Consider the following 22,187-nt stretch of genomic DNA (forward strand, 5'->3'; position numbering starts at 1 on the left):
CAGAATCAGCATCCTAGGAAAAAACTTATTTAATTACAGATATATATAGAGATTGGAAACGGATAGTGTAGTAGGAAATATTAGTGGAGAAAAAGAGGCTGAATAACTTGGTTTATGTGGGATACCAATAAAATTCCAAGACAAGGAATTTGCACCATCTACGTTGGGCCACTGGCACCACTTAAATATTGGAAGGTGCCCCTTCTTGGGCTCCTTCTTGCGTGGAACTTAAAAGCGGGGGCAAGTAAGTAGACATGGCGAGCACGCATGCTCCAGATGGGAATTCAGCCAGAAAAACGGGGAGCAAGAAAGAAACGACATGGGGGAATCAGTCTTTCCAGAAACTGATCTGATTTCTTTATTTTTTAGGTTTGCTTATATACCTTTTGTTATACATAGGGATGAATACAGAGTCACGTGGGGGTCAGCAGTCCTGACCTTTATCAAAATCAGGTGCTTCACATAAATGTATAAAAAAAAGTCTTAGGGGTTTTACATCATCTTCTGGCCATGAGGCCTGATGACATTTTATGATCTTTTTCTTTCTGATAACCAAAAAACTTATTTTTTCCAAGGGTGTTTTTTCTTAAACCCGGTGCCACCCTCTGAAGGTAGCAGATAAAGTTGCATTCCTATAGGGTGAGGGTATAGTGGGTTACAACTAAGAAAGGAATTTATTTAACCTAAGGTTAACATGATTAATCCAAAAGGTTAATACTTATTTCTCCTATATGCTAGTTATATTCATTATAAGGGCAGGGAATATGTAGATTTAGCAGTAAACATCAGCTCAACAAATGAAAACCCTTCACCAATGTTCACCTTAAGATCTATTTAGTCTTAAGATAGTGGTAAAGTTACATTTTTACATAGCAAGGACACAGTGACTCATAACAAAGTACAGTGATCTATAACAAAAGAGAAAATTCATTAACTCAAAAAGTCTAGTATTGCTAACATCAAAACTACTATATTTCCTTTTCTATATTCCAAATACATTGATTAATATATTCCCAGGTGCCTAAGGATATGGAAGCCTGGTGGCAATCATTGACTCAACAATGAGAAAAGCCCTGGAGAGACAGAAAAAGATGGCGGAGGAATAGGACGGGAAGATCACGTTCTCCCTCACAAATTCCTCAAAAGAACATTTCAACGCCGAGCAAACTCTACAAAACAACTTCTGTAGGCTGGCAGAAGACATCAGGCAACCAGAAAAGCAGACCATTGTCTTCAAAAACAGGTAGGAAAAAATATAAAAGACGAAAAAGGAGACAAAGGAGGTGGGGAGGGAGCTCCGTCCCGGGAAGGGAAGCCCGTCCCGGGAAGGGAATTTTAAGAAGAGAGGTTTCCAAACACCAGGAAACACTCTCCCTGCCGAGTCTGTGGCGAGCCTTGGAAACACAGAGGGCAACATAACAGGAAAGAAAAATAGATAAATAATTAAAACCAAGAGATTACAAGCCCACCAGTAACTCCCCCAGCGGAAAAGCAGCACAGGCGCCTGCATCCGCCATTGGGAAGTGGGGGCAGGGCAGGGACGCGCGGGAGGCGCGGGCTGCAGAGCTTTGCAAGAATCGGGCAGGAACGCCTGACGCGCAACCAGAACGATCTAACTTGGGCTAGCAAACCAGACTGTGGGATAGCTACCACGCGAAAAGCTCGAACATAAGACACCGCCAGGACTGAGCACAGAACAAAGGACGGAGCGGAAAAAGCCGGCTGCAGACCATTCCCCGCCAGGGACAGGCAGCCAGAGCCGTAAGGACTGGAAAGGGGCAATTGCAGACCCGGAGAGACTTTACTTACCTAACTGCAAGCAGGCTCCTTTGCTAAGACTTCTGGGGGTGCTGGACAGTCACAGTCTGCCTCACGGGGGGCGCCAGCGGTCCACCCAGAGAGCTGAGCGGCAGCGGCGGAAAAGGTGACAAGCCGCGGCGATCGCGCTCACCAAACTCCTGAGCTACTCGGACCTGGGAAGGGCACAAAGCGCAGTCCCAGCCGCATTTGTGCCTCTGAGGGCTGCCTGAGGGCCGAACCTGAGCGGCTTGGACCGGGGAAGTGCACGCAGCCTAGGGCCGGCCCCAGACGGTTCCCGGCTGAGCATCGTAGAGCCGGAGCGGTTTGTGCGCCGCGAGAAAGGACAGGTCAAGCGGGGCAGAGATACTGTGTACACACGGCAGTGCTATTTGTTTGCAGCATCCCCCCTCCCCACAGCGCGACTGAACTAGTGAGCCTAAAAACCAGCAAACAGAAGAAGTTAAACAGAGGGAACCACCTTGGAAGTGAGCCCACACGGCCCATAACATCAGAGAAGAGCCAGATATATTTTTAATTTTTAAATATTTTTAAAATCATTCTTTTTTTTTTTTTTGCCTTTTGCTTTTTTTTTCTTTTTTTTCCGAGCTTTTTTTTAATTGTTAAGTCTTCTATTTCTCCTCTAATTTTTATTTCTATAACCTAGTATTACTATTTTTTAAAAAAAAAGACTTTTTTTTTTTTTTTTAAGGCAAACACCATATATACTCTTTGGATGGTTGTTGGTGTTTTGTTTTTTTGTTTGTTTGTTTGTTTTTTAATAATTCTTTTTTTTTCTTTCTTCCTTTTTCCTTCTGCTTTTCTTTAATATTGTATCTTTGAAAATCCAACCTCTACTCCAGATTTTTAATCTTTGTTGTCAATTTTGTACATTTAAAAACCCAAACTTCACTACCCAAGTTTACCTGAGAGCGAGATTACTGACTTGTCCACTCTCTCCTCCTCTGGCCTCTCCTCTTTCTCCACCAGGTGGCCTCTGTCTCTTTTCTCCCCCATCTCTTCTCTATCCAACTCTGTGAATCTCTGTGTGTTCCAGACGGTAGAGAACACCTAAGGAACTGGTTACTGGCAGGATTTGTCTCTCTCCTACTCATTCCTCTCTCTTATCCTCCTGGTCACCTCTATCTACTTCCTCCCTCTCCTCTTCCCCGTATAACTCTGTTAATACCTCTGAGCGGTCCAGACTATAGAGCGCACATAAGGAAGTGACTACTGGCTAGCTTGCTCTCTCCTCTCTTGACCTCACCGCATCTCATTCCAGTTACCTCTAACTACCCCCTCCATCTTCTCTTCTCCTTGTAACTCAGTGAACCTCTCTGAGTGTCCCTCAAGGTGGAGAAACTTTTCATCTTTAACCTAGATGTTTTATCATCGGTGCTGTATAGATGGAGAAGTCTAGAGGCTACTGTGAAAATAAAACTGAAAACCAGAAGCAGGAAGCTTAAACCCAAAGCCTGAAAACATTAGAGAACTCTTGAATTCAGGGAACATTAAGCAATAGGAGCTCATCAAATGCCTTCATACCTACACTGAAACCAAGCTCCACCCAAGGGCCAACAAGTTCCAAAACAAGACATACCACGCAAATTCTCCAGCAACACAGGAACACTCCCCTGAGCCTCAATATACAGGCAGCTCAAAATTATCCCAAAACCTTTGATGTCTCATAACCCATTACGGGTCACTCCATTGCACTCCAGAGAGAAGAAACCCAGCTCCACCCACCAAAACTCCAACACAAGCCTCCCTAACCAGGAAACCTTGACAAGCCACTGATAGAACCCCACCCAAAGTGAGGAAGCTCCATAATAAAGAGAACTCCACAAATTATCAGAATATAAAAAGGCCACCCCAAACGCAGCAATATAACCAAGATGAAGAGACAGAGGAATACTCAGCAGGTAAAGGAACAGGAGAGTTGCCCACCAAACCAAACAAAAGAGGAAGAAGTAGGGAATCTACCGGAGAAGGAATTCCGAATATTGATAGTGAAAATGATCCAAAATCTTGAAATCAAAATGGAAACACAGATAAATAGCCTAGAGACAAGGATTGAGAAGATGCAAGAAAGGTTTAACAAGGACCTAGAAGAAATAAAAAAGAGTCAAAATATAATGAATAACACAATAAATGAGATCAGAAACACTCTGGAGGCAACAAATAGTAGAATAACGGAGGCAGAAGATAGGATTAGTGAAATAGAAGATAGAATGGTAGAAATAAATGAATCAGAGAGGAAACAAGAAAAACGAATTAAAAGAAACGAGGACAATCTCAGAGACCTCCAGGACAATATGAAACGCTCCAACATTCGAATTATAGGAGTCCCAGAAGAAGAAGACAGAAAGAAAGATCATGAGAAAATCCTTGAGGAGATAATAGTTGAAAACTTCCCTAAAATGGGGAAGGAAATAATCACCCAAGTCCAAGAAACACAGAGAGTCCCAAATAGGATAAACCCAAGGCGAAACACCCCAAGACACATATTAATCAAATTAACAAAGATCAAACACAAAGAACAAATATTAAAAGCAGCAAGGGAAAAACAACAAATAACACACAAGGGGATTCCCATAAGGATAACAGCTGATCTGTCAATAGAAACTCTTCAGGCCAGGAGGGAATGGCAAGACATACTTAAAGTGATGAAAGACAATAACCTACAGCCCAGATTACTGTACCCAGCAAGGATCTCATTCAAATACGAAGGAGAAATCAAAAGCTTTACAGACAAGCAAAAGCTGAGAGAATTCAGCACCACCAAACCAGCTCTCCAACAAATTCTAAAGGATATCCTCTAGACAGGAAACACGAAAAGGGTGTATAAACCTGAACCCAAAACAATAAAGTAAATGGCAACGGGAGCATACTTATCAATAATTACCTTAAACGTAAATGGGTTGAACGCCCCAACCAAAAGACAAAGACTGGCCGAATGGATACAAAAACAAGACCCCTCTATATGCTGCTTACAAGAGACCCACCTCAAAACAAGGGACACATACAGACTGAAAGTGAAGGGCTGGAAAAAGATATACCACGCGAATAGAGACCAAAAGAAAGCAGGAGTGGCAATACTCATATCCGATAAAATAGACTTTAAAACAAAGGCTGTGAAAAGAGACAAAGAAGGCCACTACATAATGATCAAAGGAACAATCCAAGAAGAAGATATAACAATTATAAATATATATGCACCCAATATAGGAGCACCGCAATATGTAAGACAAATGCTAACAAGTATGAAAGGGGAAATCAACAATAACACAATAATAGTGGGAGACTTTAATACCCCACTCACACCTATGGACAGATCAACTAAACAGAAAATTAACAAAGAAACGCAAACTTTAAATGATACATTAGATCAGTTAGACCTAATTGATATCTATAGGACATTTCACCCCAAAACAACGAATTTCACCTTTTTTTCAAGGGCTCATGGAACCTTCTCCAGGATAGATCACATCCTGGGCCATAAATCTAAACTTGATAAATTCAAAAAAATCGAAATCATTCCAAGCATCTTTTCTGACCATAATGCATTAAGATTAGATCTCAATTACAGGAGAAAAACTATTAAAAATTCTAACATATGGAGGTTGAACAACACACTTCTGAATAACCAACAAATCACAGAAGAAATCAAAAAAGAAATCAAAATATGCATAGAAAATAATGAAAATGAAAACACAACAACCCAAAACCTGTGGGACACTATAAAAGCAGTGCTAAGAGGAAAGTTCATAGCAATACAGGCATACCTCAAGAAACAAGAAAAAAGTCAAATAAATAACCTAACTCTACAACTAAATCAACTAGAAAAGGAAGAGTTGGAGAACCCCAGAGTTAGTAGAAGGAAAGAAATCTTAAAAATTAGGGCAGAAATAAATGCAAAAGAAACAAAAGAGACCATAGCAAAAATCAACAAAGCCAAAAGCTGGTTCTTTGAAAGGATAAATAAAATTGACAAACCATTAGCCAGACTCATCAAGAAGCAAAGAGAGAAAAATCAAATCAATAAAATTAGAAATGAAAATGGAGAGATCACAACAGACAACACAGAAATACAAAGGATCATAAGAGACTACTATCAGCAGTTGTATGCCAATAAAATGGACAACGTGGAAGAAATGGACAAATTCTTAGAAAAGTACAATTTTCCAAAACTGAACCAGGAAGAAATCGAAAATCTTAACAGACCCATCACAAGCACGGAAATTGATACTGTAATCAGAAATCTTCCAGCAAACAAAAGCCCAGGTCCAGATGGCTTCACAGCTGAATTCTACCAAAAATTTCGAGAAGAGCTAACACCTATCCTCCTCAAACTCTTCCAGAAAATTGCAGAGGAAGGTAAACTTCCAAACTCATTCTATGAGGCCACCATCACCCTAATACCAAAACCTGACAAAGATGTCACAAAAAAAGAAAACTACAGGCCAATATCTCTGATGAACATAGATGCAAAAATCCTCAACAAAATTCTAGCAATCAGAATCCAACAACACATTAAAAAGATCATACATCATGACCAAGTGGGCTTTATCCCAGGGATGCAAGGATTCTTCAATATCCGCAAATCAATCAATGTAATTCACCACATTAACAAATTGAAAAATAAAAACCATATGATTATCTCAATAGATGCAGAGAAGGCCTTTGACAAAATTCAACATCCATTTATGATAAAAACTCTCCAGAAAGCAGGAATAGAAGGAACATATCTCAACATAATAAAAGCTATTTATGACAAACCCACAGCAAACATTATCCTCAATGGTGAAAAATTGAAAGCATTTCCCCTAAAGTCAGGAACAAGACAAGGGTGTCCACTTTCACCGCTACTATTCAACATAGTTCTGGAAGTTTTGGCCACAGCAATCAGAGCAGAAAAAGAAATAAAAGGAATCCAAATTGGAAAAGAAGAAGTAAAACTCTCACTGTTTGCAGATGACATGATCCTCTACATGGAAAACCCTAAAGACTCCACCAGAAAATTACTAGAGCTAATCAATGAATATAGTAAAGTTGCAGGATATAAAATCAACACACAGAAATCCCTTGCATTCCTATACACGAATAATGAGAAAGTAGAAAAAGAAATTAAGGAAACAATTCCATTCACCATTGCAACGAAAAGAATAAAATACTTAGGAATATATCTACCTAAAGAAACTAAAGACCTATATATAGAAAACTATAAAACACTGATCAAAGAAATCAAAGAGGACACTAATAGATGGAGAAATATACCATGTTCATGGATTGGAAGAATCAATATAGTGAAAATGAGTATACTACCCAAAGCAATTTACAAATTCAATGCAATCCCTATCAAGCTACCAGCCACATTTTTCACAGAACTAGAACAAATAATTTCAAGCTTTGTATGGAAATACAAAAAACCTCGAATAGCCAAAGCAATCTTGAGAAAGAAGAATGGAACTGGAGGAATCAACTTGCCTGACTTCAGGCTCTACTACAAAGCCACAGTCATCAAGACAGTATGGTACTGGCACAAAGACAGACATATAGATCAATGGAACAAAATAGAAAGCCCAGAGATAAATCCACACACATATGGACACCTTATCTTTGACAAAGGAGGCAAGAATATACAATGGAGTAAAGACAATCTCTTTAACAAGTGGTGCTGGGAAAACTGGTCAACCACTTGTAAAAGAATGAAACTAGATCACTTTCTAACACCGCACACAAAAATAAACTCAAAATGGATTAAAGATCTAAATGTAAGATCAGAAACTATAAAACTCCTAGAGGAGAACATAGGCAAAACACTCTCAGACATAAATCACAGCAGGATCCTCTATGATCCACCTCCCAGAATGCTGGAAATAAAAGCAAAAATAAACAAATGGGATCTAATTAAAATTAAAAGCTTCTGCACAACAAAGGAAAATATAAGCAAGGTGAAAAGACAGCCATCTGAATGGGAGAAAATAATAGCAAATGAAGCAACTGACAAACAACTAATCTCAAAAATATACAAGCAACTTATGCAGCTCAACTCCAGAAAAATAAACGACCCAATCAAAAAATGGGCCAAAGAACTAAATAGACATTTCTCCAAAGAAGACATACGGATGGCTAACAAACACATGAAAAGATGCTCAACATCACTCATTATTAGAGAAATGCAAATCAAAACCACAATGAGGTACCACTTCACACCAGTCAGAATGGCTGCGATCCAAAAATCTGCAAGCAATAAATGCTGGAGAGGGTGTGGAGAAAAGGGAACCCTCCTACACTGTTGGTGGGAATGCAAACTAGTACAGCCACTATGGAGAACAGTGTGGAGATTCCTTAAAAAATTGCAAATAGAACTACCTTATGACCCAGCAATCCCACTTCTGGGCATACACACCGAGGAAACCAGAATTGAAAGAGACACATGTACCCCAATGTTCATTGCAGCACTGTTTATAATAGCCAGGACATGGAAACAACCTAGATGTCCATCAGCAGATGAATGGATAAGAAAGCTGTGGTACATATACACAATGGAGTATTACTCAGCCGTTAAAAAGAATTCATTTGAATCAGTTCTGATGAGATGGATGAAACTGGAGCCGATTATACAGAGTGAAGTAAGCCAGAAAGAAAAACACCAATACAGTATACTAACACATATATATGGAATTTAGGAAGATGGCAATGACGACCCTGTATGCAAGACAGGGAAAGAGACACAGATGTGTATAACGGACTTTTGGACTCAGAGGGAGAGGGAGAGGGTGGGATGATTTGGGAGAATGACATTCTAACATGTATACTATCATGTGAATTGAATCGCCAGTCGATGTCTGACGCAGGATGCAGCATGCTTGGGGCTGGTGCATGGGGATGACCCAGAAAGATGTTCTGGGGAGGGAGGTGGGAGGGGGGTTCATGTTTGGGAATGCATGTAAGAATTAAAGATTTTAAAATTTAAAAAAAAAAAAAAAAAAAAAAAAAAAAAAAGAATGTTTGATTCTTTTCCATTCAATAAAAATATGTTGTAATAAAAAAAAAAAAAAAAAAAAAAAAAAAAAAAAAAAAAAAAAAAAAAAAAGAGAAAAGCCCTATGCTAATTAAGACTTTCAAAATACTTCAAACTCTCTGTGCTGTTCATGGTTGAGAGGTTGTCACACAAGCTAGTCTGTTAGCAGAGAGGTTTGACCTGAGACACCCTTGTTACACCCAGAGCAGGGAATTAGCAGCAATTATTGGCACAACAAATGAAAAACCCTTCACCAATATAATTCCTAACCAACCCACTATACTAATAATTTCTAACTTCCCAAAAGAATCTGCCCTTAGTAAGTCTAAAACACCTCATGCCTCTCATGGTTGGGAGGCTGTAAACAATCACATGTGGCCAGACGACCTTGTACAGGCAGGCTAGATAAACTTCAGAGGAGTTTGTAAGTTGAAACACTCTTGTCATGCCCAGGAATTTTTATTGACTTGGAGCTGTAAGTTAACGCCTTCTCCGAGAGAGGTAATGGGGGTCAGCCCCCCGTAAAGTCAGAGGTATAGGTGAGAGCATGAAACAGTAAAGCAGGTAGACTCTGGTTTTGTGGGTAGATGCTTGGGAAAAGGGGGTTTCCTGAGGCTCGATATCGCCTTTGTATATGCCGAAGCCTCCTTCCTCATGACCTCTGTCATGGGCGGAGTTCCTCGCGCTGGCTCCTGGCAGTGAAAGTCACTCAGTTGTGTCCAGCTCTTTGCAAATGCATGAACAGTAGCCTTCCAGGCTCCTCTGTCTATAAAATTCTCCAGGTAAGAATTCTGGAGTGGGTAGCCATTCCCTTCTTCAGGGGATCTGCCCAATTCATGGATTGAACTGAAGTCTCTTGTATTGCAGGCGGATTCTTTACCAGCTGAACTACAAGGTAAGTGTTAAATGTATTATTCATGTTAACACACACTTTGCTGGTTTCAATTAAATAATTTTGTACACATCATGTCCTTGGTTACACGCCCAAATATGTTGACTCTACTGGCATTTAACTTTAATAAAATCTATGGTTAGTCCACCTAGAGCCAAGATAAATACTCAAAATACTGAGTATTTTGAATTTACTCTTTATTATATAAAATGTGTTTGTGACTAAATCTAAAATGGCAGTACCTAGTGACCTAAGAGATATAGATAAATTAGATGTCCATAGTAAGTCCAAGTATCCTTTTAACAAGATGGCTAGATGGATTCATTTCAAGGAAGTTTTTTAAATGGAGCAAACTTGCCAAAATTATGAAATAACTCTGTGTAAAGGAAACATTTTAAGGTCTTATAATGAAAAAAACTCTTATTCTAGTTGAAAATTTGGATATGCAGAGGGTAAAGAAGAATTGAAGAAAAGAACTTATGTGGATATATCCAAACAGATATTGACAGGTAAAATAGTAATGATGAAGTATCAAATTGTGAATATATGTTTGTATTAGAATTCAAGGAAGCAAAAATGGCATGAGCAGTAAAAACAGTGGAGAGAAATTATGTCTTTTTGTTGTTTCAGAAAAGTACAAAATTTTGAACTGACTAGACTATTGAGTAAAGAACACATGCTGTAAAATGTAGGGTACTTAATAGAACTGCTGCTGAGTCGCTTCAGTTATGTCCGACTCTGTGCGACCCCATAGACAGCACCCCACCAAGCTCCTCCGTCCCTGGAATTCTCCAGGCAAGAACACTGGAGAGGGTTGCCATTTCCTTCTCCAGTGCATGAAAGTGAAAAATGAAAGTGAAGTCGCTTAGTCGTGTCCGACTCTTAGCGACCCCATGAAATGCAGACCAGGATCCTCCGTCCATGGGATTTTCCAGGCAAGAGCACTGGAGTGGGTCACCAGTGCCTTCTCTGTGACAATCCAATAGATGTTGGCAATTTGATTCTTTGTTGTTGATAAAATTGCCAACATCTGTTGGATCATCGGAAAAGAAAAGGACTTCCAGAAAAACACCTTCTGCTTTGTTGAGTATGCCAAAGCCTTTGACTGTGTGGATCACAACAAACTGGAAAATTATTCAAGAGATAGGATTACCAGACCACCTGACCTGCCTCTTAAGAAATCTGTATGTAGGTCAAGAAGCAACTGTTAAAAGCCGACATGGAAGAGTGGACAGGTTCCAAATTGGGAAAGGTGCCGGGAGCCACCACGGGAGATGCCACCCATGACAAAAGTCATGTGAAAGAGAACTGTTAAGCAAGGCTTCAGAACTCAATGGGCTCCCTAGGCTTTCTCCAACATCTACCCCAAAACCAGAATCTGTCTGTTTTACTATTTCATGACTTTCACCAACTCCTCTGACATTAACAGGGGGCTATTCCTGACCACATTTCTCTGGAGAAAATCAACTTAGGGCTATAGCTAATAAGTCTCCTGGACATGAGAAGAATATTTCCAATCAAAACCCCTCTGTTAGCATTTTAGCTTGCTTGGCAGATATATCCAGACTCTTGCAGCTACACATGTGATTATTTACAGCCTCCCAACTGTGAGAGGCACAGAAAGCCTAAAACATAGAGCCTTTCAAAGAGTTAAAAGTTATTTTTGTAGTGCTAGGCATAGGATTTCATTATTAGGCCAATGCTTGTTGCTAAGTTCCCATATCTCTTATCCACTCTGCACCTGGGAGTGCATTAGTTAACATAGAAAGTAAGAAAAACAAGTGTAGCCTTAGAATTAACCACATCAGACTTTTGAGCTAATTGGTTCTTTCTTGTAACTCACTGCACCTTTGCTTCGTGAGAATGTAACTCTGTTTAACACTGACGTATAGACTGGAGGCTGACGTAGATTAGAAATAGAAGAAAAAACGTTTCAAGGGAAAATAAGTTTTCTGGTTGAGAAGCTTTTATCAAAAGAGGGTCATAAAATGTTCACAGGCTTCCAAGGCCAGAAGATAATGTTTGTTTATGGGGAAGGTTTGCAGAAAAAAATCCTGATTTCGATAAAGACAAAACAGATGTAATGTTTGGGCTGACTCTGTATGACTTTGCATCTTTCATTTCCCTCTATGTACAAGTAAAGGTATAAAAGACCCTTTTGAAAATAAAAACAATGGGCCTCTCTTGAAGAAGCTTGGTCACCCCATGTTTTTCTTTTTTCTCTTTTTTTCTCTCTTACTTTCTTTTTCAGGCTGATCTCTTGAAGCATGGAGGCTCCCTGCATTCACTTATTTGCCCAGGTTTCTAAGACCTAAACGGAAGGATGTTCTGCGTCTTCACTCCCTCAGGAGACCAGGAAGGCACCTGTGGCCTCCGTGAACAGGGCAAACTTCTTGTCTCGAAGTTTTATTGGCTTTCTATGTAAACCAAGCAATATCAGCCTCTTTCTCTCCTCTATTTTCTCATCTATAATATTCTTTCCTTATCTCTCTCTCTCTAAATCATCTGCCGATGCCGTTTTTCCTTCAGGTTCCCCTGGATCTTGCGGGGGCTAGACCCCGGCAGGAAAGGACTATGTCAAGGCTGTATATTGTCACACTATTTAACTTCCATGCAGAGCACATCATGCGAAATGACAGGCTGGATGAAGCACAGCTGGAATCAAGATTGCTGGAGGAAATATCAATAACCTCAGATATGCAGATGATACCACCCTTATGGCAGAAAGTGAAGAACTAAAGAGCCTCTTGATGAAAATGAAAGAGGAGAGTGATAAAGCTGGCTTAAAACTTAACATTCAAAAAGCGAAGATCATGGTATCCAGTCCCATTAGTTTATGGCAAAAAAATAGGGAAACAATGGAAACAGTGAGAGACTTTATTTTTGGGGACTCCAAAATTGCAGATTTGACTGCAGCCATGAGATTGGAAGATGATTGTTCCTTGGAAGGAAAGCTATGACCAAACTAGACAGCATATTAAAATCAGAGACATTACTTTAAGGTCCGTCTAGTCAAAGCTTGGTTTTTCAGTAGTCATGTATGGATGTGAGAGTTGGACCATATAGCAAGCTGAGCACTGAAGAATTGATGCTTTTGAACTGTGGTGATAGAGAAGACTCTTGAGAGTCCCTTGGACTGGGAGGAGATCAAACCTGTCCATCCTGGGGAAAATCAGTCCTGAATATTCATTGGAAGGACTGATGCTGCAGCTGAAACTCCAATACTTTGGCCACCTGATGGGAGGAACTGACTCATTGGAAAAGACTCTGATGCTGGGAAAGATTGAAGGCAGGAGGAGAAGGGCACAACAGAAGATGAGATGGTTGGATGGTGTCACCGAGTCGATGGACATGAGTGTGAGCAAGCTCTGTCTTGCAGTCTATGGGGTTGCAGAGTCGGACATGACTGAGTGACTGAACTGAACTGAAACATGACAAAACCATTATGTTTTTAACGGATGTTAAACAGACAATAAAGCTGTATTATAAAAACTTTTTACAGTCCATAGGAAATAGAATGTCTAGAAAATGCAAATTACCAAGTGTAGTACAACAACTATAAACCTGTATAAGCTTAACATATATTAAATATATTAAGTTCACTGTATAAACGTTCCTACAAAAAATTCTAGGAGCCCTAATGGTAACAGTAGTGAATAATAACACTTAAAACTATGCCAGGTCTTTCACCATAAAACAGAGGCTTCCATAGAGCCTTGATAACAAAACCTGTCAAGTTATATAATATTAATGGACTCAGTCCAAACTCTTTGTGATAATGGATGAAGAAAATCATCTTAATCTAGATATGATATATGCAGTGATTTTTCAAAGGAAGAAAATGCAGAATGATTTTTGTGGTTTCATTTCAGGAATGCATAATTGGTCAACATTTGAAGGAAAGAGATATTTCAAAAGCATTTAAAAATTTTCTCACTCCATTGAAAGAAAAATAGTAAAATGGTAACATGACTGATTGCATACAAAACCTAAGAAAATTATGAATACTATGGAATTGCTTTCATGTTAGAAAGGTATATGAAAAAACCTTAGAAACACCTCATATTTGAGCATGAAATATTGAAATATTTTCCCCCAGTATAGGAAAGATACTTATAAGACCTTTTCTGTATCATCTGTTCAACATTGGAAATAAAAGCCAATTGGGTAAAAATAAGTCAAAAACAAGGAAAAAAAAAAAAAGAAAAGAAATACATGAAAAAGTTATTGCACCTGGAGGGAAGAAATAAAACATGATTATTCAGAGATGCAATATCTATTTACATAAACAATCCAGAGGAATATATATTTGAAATTATAAAATTAATACACATAATCAGAGAAGCCATTGGGCACAATTCTATTTGCAGCAGCAAGAAATTACTACAAATTTAAAAACAAAAATGCTATTTACAAAAGCATGGCTATGAAATGTCCATATTTGTGTGAAATTTCAATGTTGGAAACTATTAAATATTATAGGGGGATTTCGCTGGTGGTCCAGTGGTTTGGATTACTTGCTTCCCGGTGCAGGGAGTGGGCATTCGATCCCTGGTCACTGAATCAAGGTACCAAATGCTGAACAGTGTCACGCAAATAAATAATAAATAAAAATTGATCAATAAAATAGGGAGAATTTAAAGAAAACCCAGTTGATTGAAAGGATAAAGCATGATATTGCCTGGAAGAGTCAATATTGTAAGACGATTATCGTCAGAAATTATTGTAAAGATTAAATGTAGTCCCAAAGCAGTTTTTTTTAAACTTTATTGAGTGTAATTTACAGAGCATAAAATTTATCTATTTAAAATGTATAGATCCATGATTTTAAAATTATTCACAGTTTACGACCATCACTACTATCATCTCTAGAGAGCATTCATCACTAATCAATTTGCTGTCTTTTCCTATTCCATCTCTTCACAACCCTTAGTAATCACTAATCTACTTTTGGTCTCTCTACTCCTATATTTGATATTACATGGAAATGGTCTCACACAATATGCAATCTCTTAGAAGTTTGAATGCCATAAACATACTGTTGAGCAAAAAAAGTGAGACACAAAAGAATGATACCTATATTTTTGGATGTGTATATGATATTTCAATGGGGTTTTCCAGGTGGCACTAGTGGTGAAGAAATTGCCTGCCAGTGCAGGAGATGAGGGTTTGATCCCTGGGTCAGGAAGATCCTCCAGGGAATATGAAATGATAGTCTGCTCCAGTAGTCTTTTTTAAAAATTAATTTATTTTAATTGGAGGATAATTACTTTAAAATATTGTGGTATTTTTCTCATACATCGACATGAATCAGCCATGGGTGCGCATGTGTTCCCCCATTCAGAACCCTGCACTCACCTTCCTCCCTCCTCCATCCCTTGGGTTGTTTCAGACCACCAGCTCTGAGTGTCCTGCTTCATGCATCCAACTTGCACTGGTCATCTCTTTTATGTATGGTAATATACACGTTTCAATGCTATTCTCTCAAATCATCCCACCCTTGCCTTCTCCCTCATACTCCAAAAGTCTGTTCTTTACATCTGTGTCTCTTTTGTTGCCTTGCATATAGGATCGTTGTTACCTTCTTTCTAAAGTCCATATATGCATTAATATAGTGTATTGATGGTTCTCTTTCTGACTTAGTTCCCTGTGTGTAATAGGCTCCAGTTTCATGCACCTCATTAGAACTGATTCAAATACTGGGAAAACCAGTCAACCATATGCAAAAGAACGAAACTAGAACACTTTCTAACACCATAAACAAAAATAAACTCAAAATGGATTAAAGATCTAAATGTAACACCACCAGAGACTATTACAACTCTTAGAGGAAAACAGAGGCATAACACCCTCTGACATAAATCACAGCGAGATTCTCTATGACTCACCTTGCAGAGTAATGGAAATAAAAACAAAAATACAAATGGAACCTGGTTAAACTTAAAAGCTTTTGCACAACGAAGGAAACTATAAGCCAGGTGGAAAGGCAGCCTTCAGAATGGAGGATAATAACAGCAAATGGAACAACTGACAAAAAATCAAGCTCCAAAATATACAAGCACTTCATGCAGCTCAATACCAGAAAAATGAACAACCCAATCAAAAAGTGGGCCAAAGAACTAAACAGACATTTCTCCAAAGAAGATATACAGAAGGCTAATAAGACACACGAAAAGATATGTAGCTTTCTCATATCACAACATCACTCGTTACTAGAGAAATGCAAATTAAAAATACAATGAGGTATCTTCTCTGCTGGTCAGAATGGCCACCATAAAAAAGTCGACAAACAACAGTAGCTGGAGAGGGTGTGGAGAAAAAGGAAACCCTCTTACACTGTTGATGGGAATGCAAACTGGTACAGCCACTATGGAGAACAGTGTGGAAATTCCTTAAAAATCTGGGAATAGAACCACTCCAGTATTCTTGACTGGAGAATTCCTTGGACAGAGAAGCCTGACAGCCTATAGTCCATGGGGTCTCAAAGTGTCAGACACAACTGAACGAATGAGCACACACAATTATATTTCAACTGTTTTTGAAAAACTTTCATTATCAGAAAAAATAATATAATTCATTTTAAAATTTATGCAATCAGAGTATTATTTCCATTTCATAAAAGGTCAAGTTACCCAACAGCATCCAAACTCATGTTTTAATTCTCAAGCTTGTGCTTGCAATGATATAGATTTGGAAACTGACAGTCTTCTGCTTTTATGCCCCATTTAGATTGTACAGCACAGTTATGTTCACCAGGTAAATAGTCTGTTATCCTGTTATGGAAAAATGCATAATTCTGTTATATTCTATGAAGACAACTCAGGAAACAATAGCATTTTCCATGTAACTGTAATACAAGATAGTTTGAAAATGGGTAATATAGTCTTTAATAAAATTTCAGTAAGAGCTTGTCACTTGGAAATTGGGCTACAGAGTAACTTATTTTTCAACATTGGTATTAACATTTTATTAACTTTCAACATCTTCCTTCAGCTTCCTATAATTTGACTAAAACAAATGTATTTGTATTATTTTAAAAATATTTCTTTGTTGGTATTTTTCCTCCTCTATATAGCATTCTTTTTACAAACTTACTGTAGTTTGCAAGTTGAACCATTTAGCCACATCCAAGGACGACCGCGGCCTTCACGAGAGACTTGAATCCACGATATAATTGATAGGGACATCAGAAATTCCTAGCCCCAAATAAAGAATTTTCACTTAAATAGTCATTATGAAATGTTTTTGTTAATTTTTAAAATGCAAGTCAAAGGATGTGTTCTATCATAGCATTTTTCATTCTTTGAACAAATTGAGCATGTTAGATTCTAATCTAACACTAAAAAACATAAGAGTTGAAAGTTTGAAGTTTTAATAGTGCCATAAATATTAACCAATATCTGTACTTTTGATTCAAAATCAACTTAGCATTTATACTTATCAGTTTCACTGTGTTCTAATGTTAATAAGGAAAATTGCTTTTTTTTGACAGCCATTTAATAAAGGGAGTATTTACAAAGACATGAATTAGTTGTAGAGGTCACACAAAAGAATACACCTGGCATAACAACTTGGGGATCCTTACAGCTGTGAACTACATCTAACATTAAAGCCTCAGGGATAAGAAGGTGGAGTAATTGAATACATGCAATGAAGAAAATTCTGATTCATAAAATTTCATTTTTCCTCATGTCAAAACTAACATAGCAAGGCTTTAAATAAGTCTATAGATTCCATGACATTCATTTTTCTGGATATTGTGACAATATCAGTGGATTTCTCTACTATTATATGTTTCTCAGAATTTCAGTTTTAGAGGGAAATTGAGGAAATGAAATTGAGAAAATAAGTGATAGGAGAGCCGAAGATTTGGTTTTCTGAGCCTGACACCATTCTTTGACTAGATAAACCCCAAAGCCATCTGTTTCTGTATTGGTGGAATCCAGTGGACCAGACAAGGGGTCAGAGACTCATTTCTCCCTGCTCCTCTCTGCTAAGGTCAACTGTAAACATGGGAACTAATGAAAGACACGAGAAAGGAGAACTCTGAAAGGTGGAAATAGAAGGGTGATGTGGCCTGAGACTTCCCAGCAGCCCCACTCCTCTGTAATCGCTAATCACTTCTCTGTGATGAGAGAACAAGGTGGGAGGTGAGGGAATGATAATTAGGGGCATCTTGTAGCTCCCCACCAACCAGGTGAAAGTGACCTCGGCCTCTTACTTCCCAAACACCCAATACCTAACCTAGCTGTTGAGGGTGGCACAGGTAAGTCATTCCTCCTGTGTGTTGAGAGAATTGTGTGGGCAACACCACGCAAGCCTTATAAGGTGATCTCTCAGGACACTTAACTAACAAGGAGCAGTCAGAGAAATTGCCTCTGTTTCCTCCACTGAGAGGCACTAGTGTTGGGTGATAGGGGTGGGGGTGGGACCAGCAAAGCAAGATGTCTTGACTAAAACTACTGAAGCTAGGAAGCCTCTCTATCCCTGAGGGTGTAAGACTCCATCTCCACCCAGAGGCATTGGAAAGAACGGATCTTAAATGTTGAATTCACACAATGAGCTGTGGAAATTTACAAATGTCACATAAATGCAAGAATTTGGAGGAACTGCAAAATATCACGTGGCAGTGATGAGACAGGGACAACCTGTATGATTCCATGTCCTGGAGTAGAAAATGGCAACCCACTTCAGTATTCTTGCCTGGAAAATTCTGTGGACACAGGAGCCTGACAGGCTGAAGTTAATGAGGTTGCAAAGAGTCAGACAGGATTGAACGACTAAGCACGAACACGGGATTCCATGGATATGATTCAAAAGCAATCAAAGAGATTCTATAATATCAAAAGTCAGGACAATGAGTAAATTAGGAGGTGGAGAAGTGATAAGATATTACAGAGGGGTGGGGCTGCTGGGAAGTAGAAACTTCTATTCCATGATCTGATGTGCAATTACATAATTCTATAGGCAAAATCATATGTTTATTTTCCTTTATGTATGGTAAAATTAGATAGCACAGTGTAATTTAGAATTTAATAGCATTTGTAGAAGCATGGTTTTCTATGAGAAGCAAGAACCAGAAATTACCACACAGGCATGAACGGTATAAAAATGTAAATAAAGTATCATAAAGTTGCATTCCATTGTTTAATGGAATACTAGCAGACCTTAAAATAAACAAGCTACAAATATGTACAAAAGCACAAGTGAATCCCAACAAATAAAATGTTGACTAAATCAAGCCTTCAGCAAAGTGTTGGAAACATTGAATATCTTACCATTTCCTCTTCATTATCTATATAAAGCAGAGTAGAATTCTTAGCAGCACAGGATATCAAACTCTCATTCCATGGTTTTTTTTCCAGACTAGTAGAATAGCAATTGTTGGAATATGTAAGCCAGTCTTTTGGGCAATGACCACAACGATATTCTGAGGAAAGATTATGAATTACTATTCAAAAACAGTTTGAATTTGAAAAATAAAAATTAACTTACACATATGCATAGAGGTAGACATATGTATGCATAGAGGTAGACATATGTATGCATACACACATATATATAAAATAACATATCTATGCAACCTCAAGGCTGGTACATATAAAACAGATCTCATTCATGCATTCATAGAGAGGGTCTGTCTTTAATATATGTCCCCATATAAAGCAAACACATAGAAATATCTCCTCTTTACATGTCCTGAAAATCAAGAAATGAAACTTCTGTTTTAGAATAGCAAAATTATTTGTCTCTTATCATATTATAGCAGGAGAAAATTAGAGCCAATTGCCAACAATGGATATGGTGAGCATATTATTGCATAGGGAGAAGCACTCTCCTATAATCATTCATTTATGAATGTTTATTGCCTGATTTTATAAATGATGTTCTATCCCCAAGTCTATTCTTATTTTCACTAGCCTAAGATAGAGACAAAAATGGACTGTATTCATATCAGAACTTTGAAAATCATTATGTACCTTTCTGGAGCCTTGTTATGAGAGAGGAGTAATTCTGTTCCTGTATTACAGTAGCTACAAAATTAATCATTAAAAAGTTAATATTGCTTTAAATAAATTATAATGATTTTAGTTTATAAGCTTGGGAATTCAGTTTATTGTTTAAAATTAGAGTAATCTGAAATAAAACTGATTTAGCAAGAAAAATTAATTAGGTAATGAAGACATGATGGAAAAAATATTTCAAAAACCTAACGGAACAAACTTCACCACGTCTTACAGTATTTGCTTTAACCAATCTCAAGAATTAATTTGTATTTCTCATTAAGATCTTTAAATCTCCTAAAGCATGCTTTTGAGTTATGAAATCAGAATATACATATACATGCTGTCTGTAATTCTCCTGTGTTGTATATTTCTGACAAATTAGATATAACATACTGCATTTATTCTAAATGCATGTATTTTAATGATAGACACATTCTATAATATTATGAAATGTTTAGCAGCACTGACCATCAGTAAAGTGATAAGTTCCCTTACAGTTTTTCAAAAATGTACTTACAGGGAGTAACAATGATCACTGTCAACACAGTGGACATCAAGACAAAGCAGATGATTCCCAGGATCCCAGCAATGAACTTCTCTGGAGGTGATGGTGAACCTGCAGGGACAGAAAAGGAAACTGAGAAAGGAGTGATGGGGACAGTTGCTTAGCGTTTACATACACAAGAACCCACACGCACACAGAGTTATGGATATAAACTTGGACCCCAGCCCATTTTGACCACTGTAGTCTTTCTAGAATATACCATTGCATTTTCAGCAAATATAAGACTACATGAGTTGTTGATCAAAGATTTCAAATGATAGTAATGCCAGAATAAAAGTAGTCCTCCGATTTCACATCAGAATCCCATATCCAGCTTTAAGTTCTGTTCCTTGAAGTGAAAAACATGTGAGCTTATCCCCTACTCTTTCTCCACACCTCTGCACCCCCACTGCACATCCTAGAACAGTTCCATTGTGTGTCTAGTATGCGTTTACCTTTGGAGTGGTAATTCTTGTCGTTCCCATGAAGATTCTGAGAAGCATTTTGAAGATTTAATTCTACATATGTTAATTCCTGCTCAGTCATTGAAATGGAACTTTTAGAAACCTTAGATTTTATTTTCTGCCTCTTTGAGTTCTTGACTCCCTTCAGTTCTGCATAGGTTACTCCTTGGTTATTCATCTCTGCAGCTGAGTGAGACCAAGGACTCTGCTTTAAGTGAACTGAGGTTGAGTGGTGTATGTGAGATAAGAACCCTGGTATAGTGACACAGGCGGGGCAAAGAGCTTAGCGCTCACTTTGCAGCTGAACAAACTTAAAGCCTGGTTCTAAATTCCTTAGAACTTTAAACAAGTTTTTTTTTTTATGATAGAATGCTTTTTTGAAAAAGATATTCTATATTTGACACATATATTATTGATTGAAACAATGAAAAGCAATAAATTAGGGAGGTATAAAGAAGTTCATGAACAATAATATCCTTATTAAGTCAGATTCCATGGAAATATTTTAAAACCATCATAGTGCATGTGTTAAAATTAAAATGTTCTGTTAACAAGAGAGATTCACCCATATTTGTGATAATTTTGAAATTTAATAATGGTTAAAAACAGTTCTTTAAAGATGAGGAGAGAGTAATGTTGACATATACAATAATTTCCTACACTAAACTACATTATTTGGTGACTTACATTTATTGATGAAAAGGGATAACAAATGGTCTTTATTTCAAATGGTTGAGGAGTTCTAAGAAAGCATTAAAAACTGAGGAAATGCTTCATATATTGGAAAATGTTACATGACCCATTAAACATATGTAACAAAGTAATATGAAAAATAAGACAATAGGAAATACTAAAAAATACTTATTTTACAAAAGTGATAATTGATTTAATGGCTAATATCTGAACCCACAAAATGATAAACATGTATAGGTCATTTATGAAAGAACACTGTTGGTTCAAACTTCCAGAAAGATCAGATAGATGTCAAAGTTAGTAAAGGTCATTATAGCTGCATAAGTGATGGTAATTACTTATAAAAAATCCAGATAACATAATTTAATAATTCAGACAATTGATGCAGTAGTCAGAAATATCTGGAAATTAATTATGACTGAAATTTATAAAATGTGACCTTCAAAAAGTTATTTACTATCTGGTAACCTATATTATTAATGTAAAATGGAAATTAGTTTATGCAATATATAATGTGTGTAACACTGAGCACTCAAGCTGGAATTTATAAGTTCTCAGTAATTATCAGTTTTAATTATTATCTTAGTCATCATTTCTATGGTACTATTTCTGATTTATATCAGCCTTTAATTAATATAACATATAATTTATGCAATGTTTGATTTTAAAAAAATAATTTAATTATGACAATTAAGTTTAAATTAGCCTTTAAGAAGTTACTTCATCTTTAATTTTATTAAAAAAATTAGGGTTGTTTTATTCA

The 22,187-nt window shown here is 37.5% G+C and overlaps 1 protein-coding gene across 3 annotated transcripts; it reads right to left on the minus strand.

The window, feature by feature from the left end:
* Positions 1-334: 334 nt before the first annotated feature.
* Positions 335-20,956, minus strand: LOC138437797 (NKG2-A/NKG2-B type II integral membrane protein-like). Of its 3 annotated transcripts, XR_011256154.1 has the most exons (7): positions 20,723-20,956; positions 20,241-20,339; positions 19,697-19,750; positions 18,995-19,146; positions 16,812-16,912; positions 8,906-9,712; positions 335-1,073 (listed from the first exon to the last, which is right to left on the minus strand). XR_011256154.1 is itself a non-coding variant. In XM_069585677.1 (6 exons), exons 1-6 carry the CDS (start codon positions 20,907-20,909, stop codon positions 12,969-12,971), a joined length of 765 nt encoding a protein of 254 aa, XP_069441778.1. In that variant the 5' UTR covers positions 20,910-20,956; the 3' UTR covers positions 11,925-12,968. The 3 variants fall into 3 exon arrangements, 2 of the variants coding, with proteins under 2 accessions (XP_069441778.1, XP_069441779.1); XM_069585677.1 differs by lacking the exons at positions 335-1,073; positions 8,906-9,712 and adding an exon at positions 11,925-13,140; XM_069585678.1 differs by lacking the exons at positions 335-1,073; positions 8,906-9,712 and adding an exon at positions 14,466-16,489.
* Positions 20,957-22,187: the final 1,231 nt, after the last annotated feature.

The sequence above is a fragment of the Ovis canadensis genome, chromosome 3, assembly GCF_042477335.2.
Source record: "Ovis canadensis isolate MfBH-ARS-UI-01 breed Bighorn chromosome 3, ARS-UI_OviCan_v2, whole genome shotgun sequence".
Taxonomy (NCBI): Eukaryota; Metazoa; Chordata; class Mammalia; order Artiodactyla; family Bovidae; genus Ovis; species Ovis canadensis.

What these genes read in the sequence shown, in the direction of transcription:
- LOC138437797 (XM_069585677.1), bottom strand. Translation starts at nt 20,909, where the DNA reads ATGAATAACCAAGGAGTAACCTATGCAGAACTGAAGGGAGTCAAGAAC. An exon ending in AGTGATCATTGTTACTCCCT is followed by an intron (nt 19,751 to 20,240) that starts GTAAGTACATTT and finishes TTAATTTTGTAG; the next exon opens with CTACTGTAATACAGGAACAG. An exon ending in TAGATAATGAAGAGGAAATG is followed by an intron (nt 16,913 to 18,994) that starts GTAAGATATTCA and finishes ATTTGGGGCTAG; the next exon opens with GAATTTCTGATGTCCCTATC.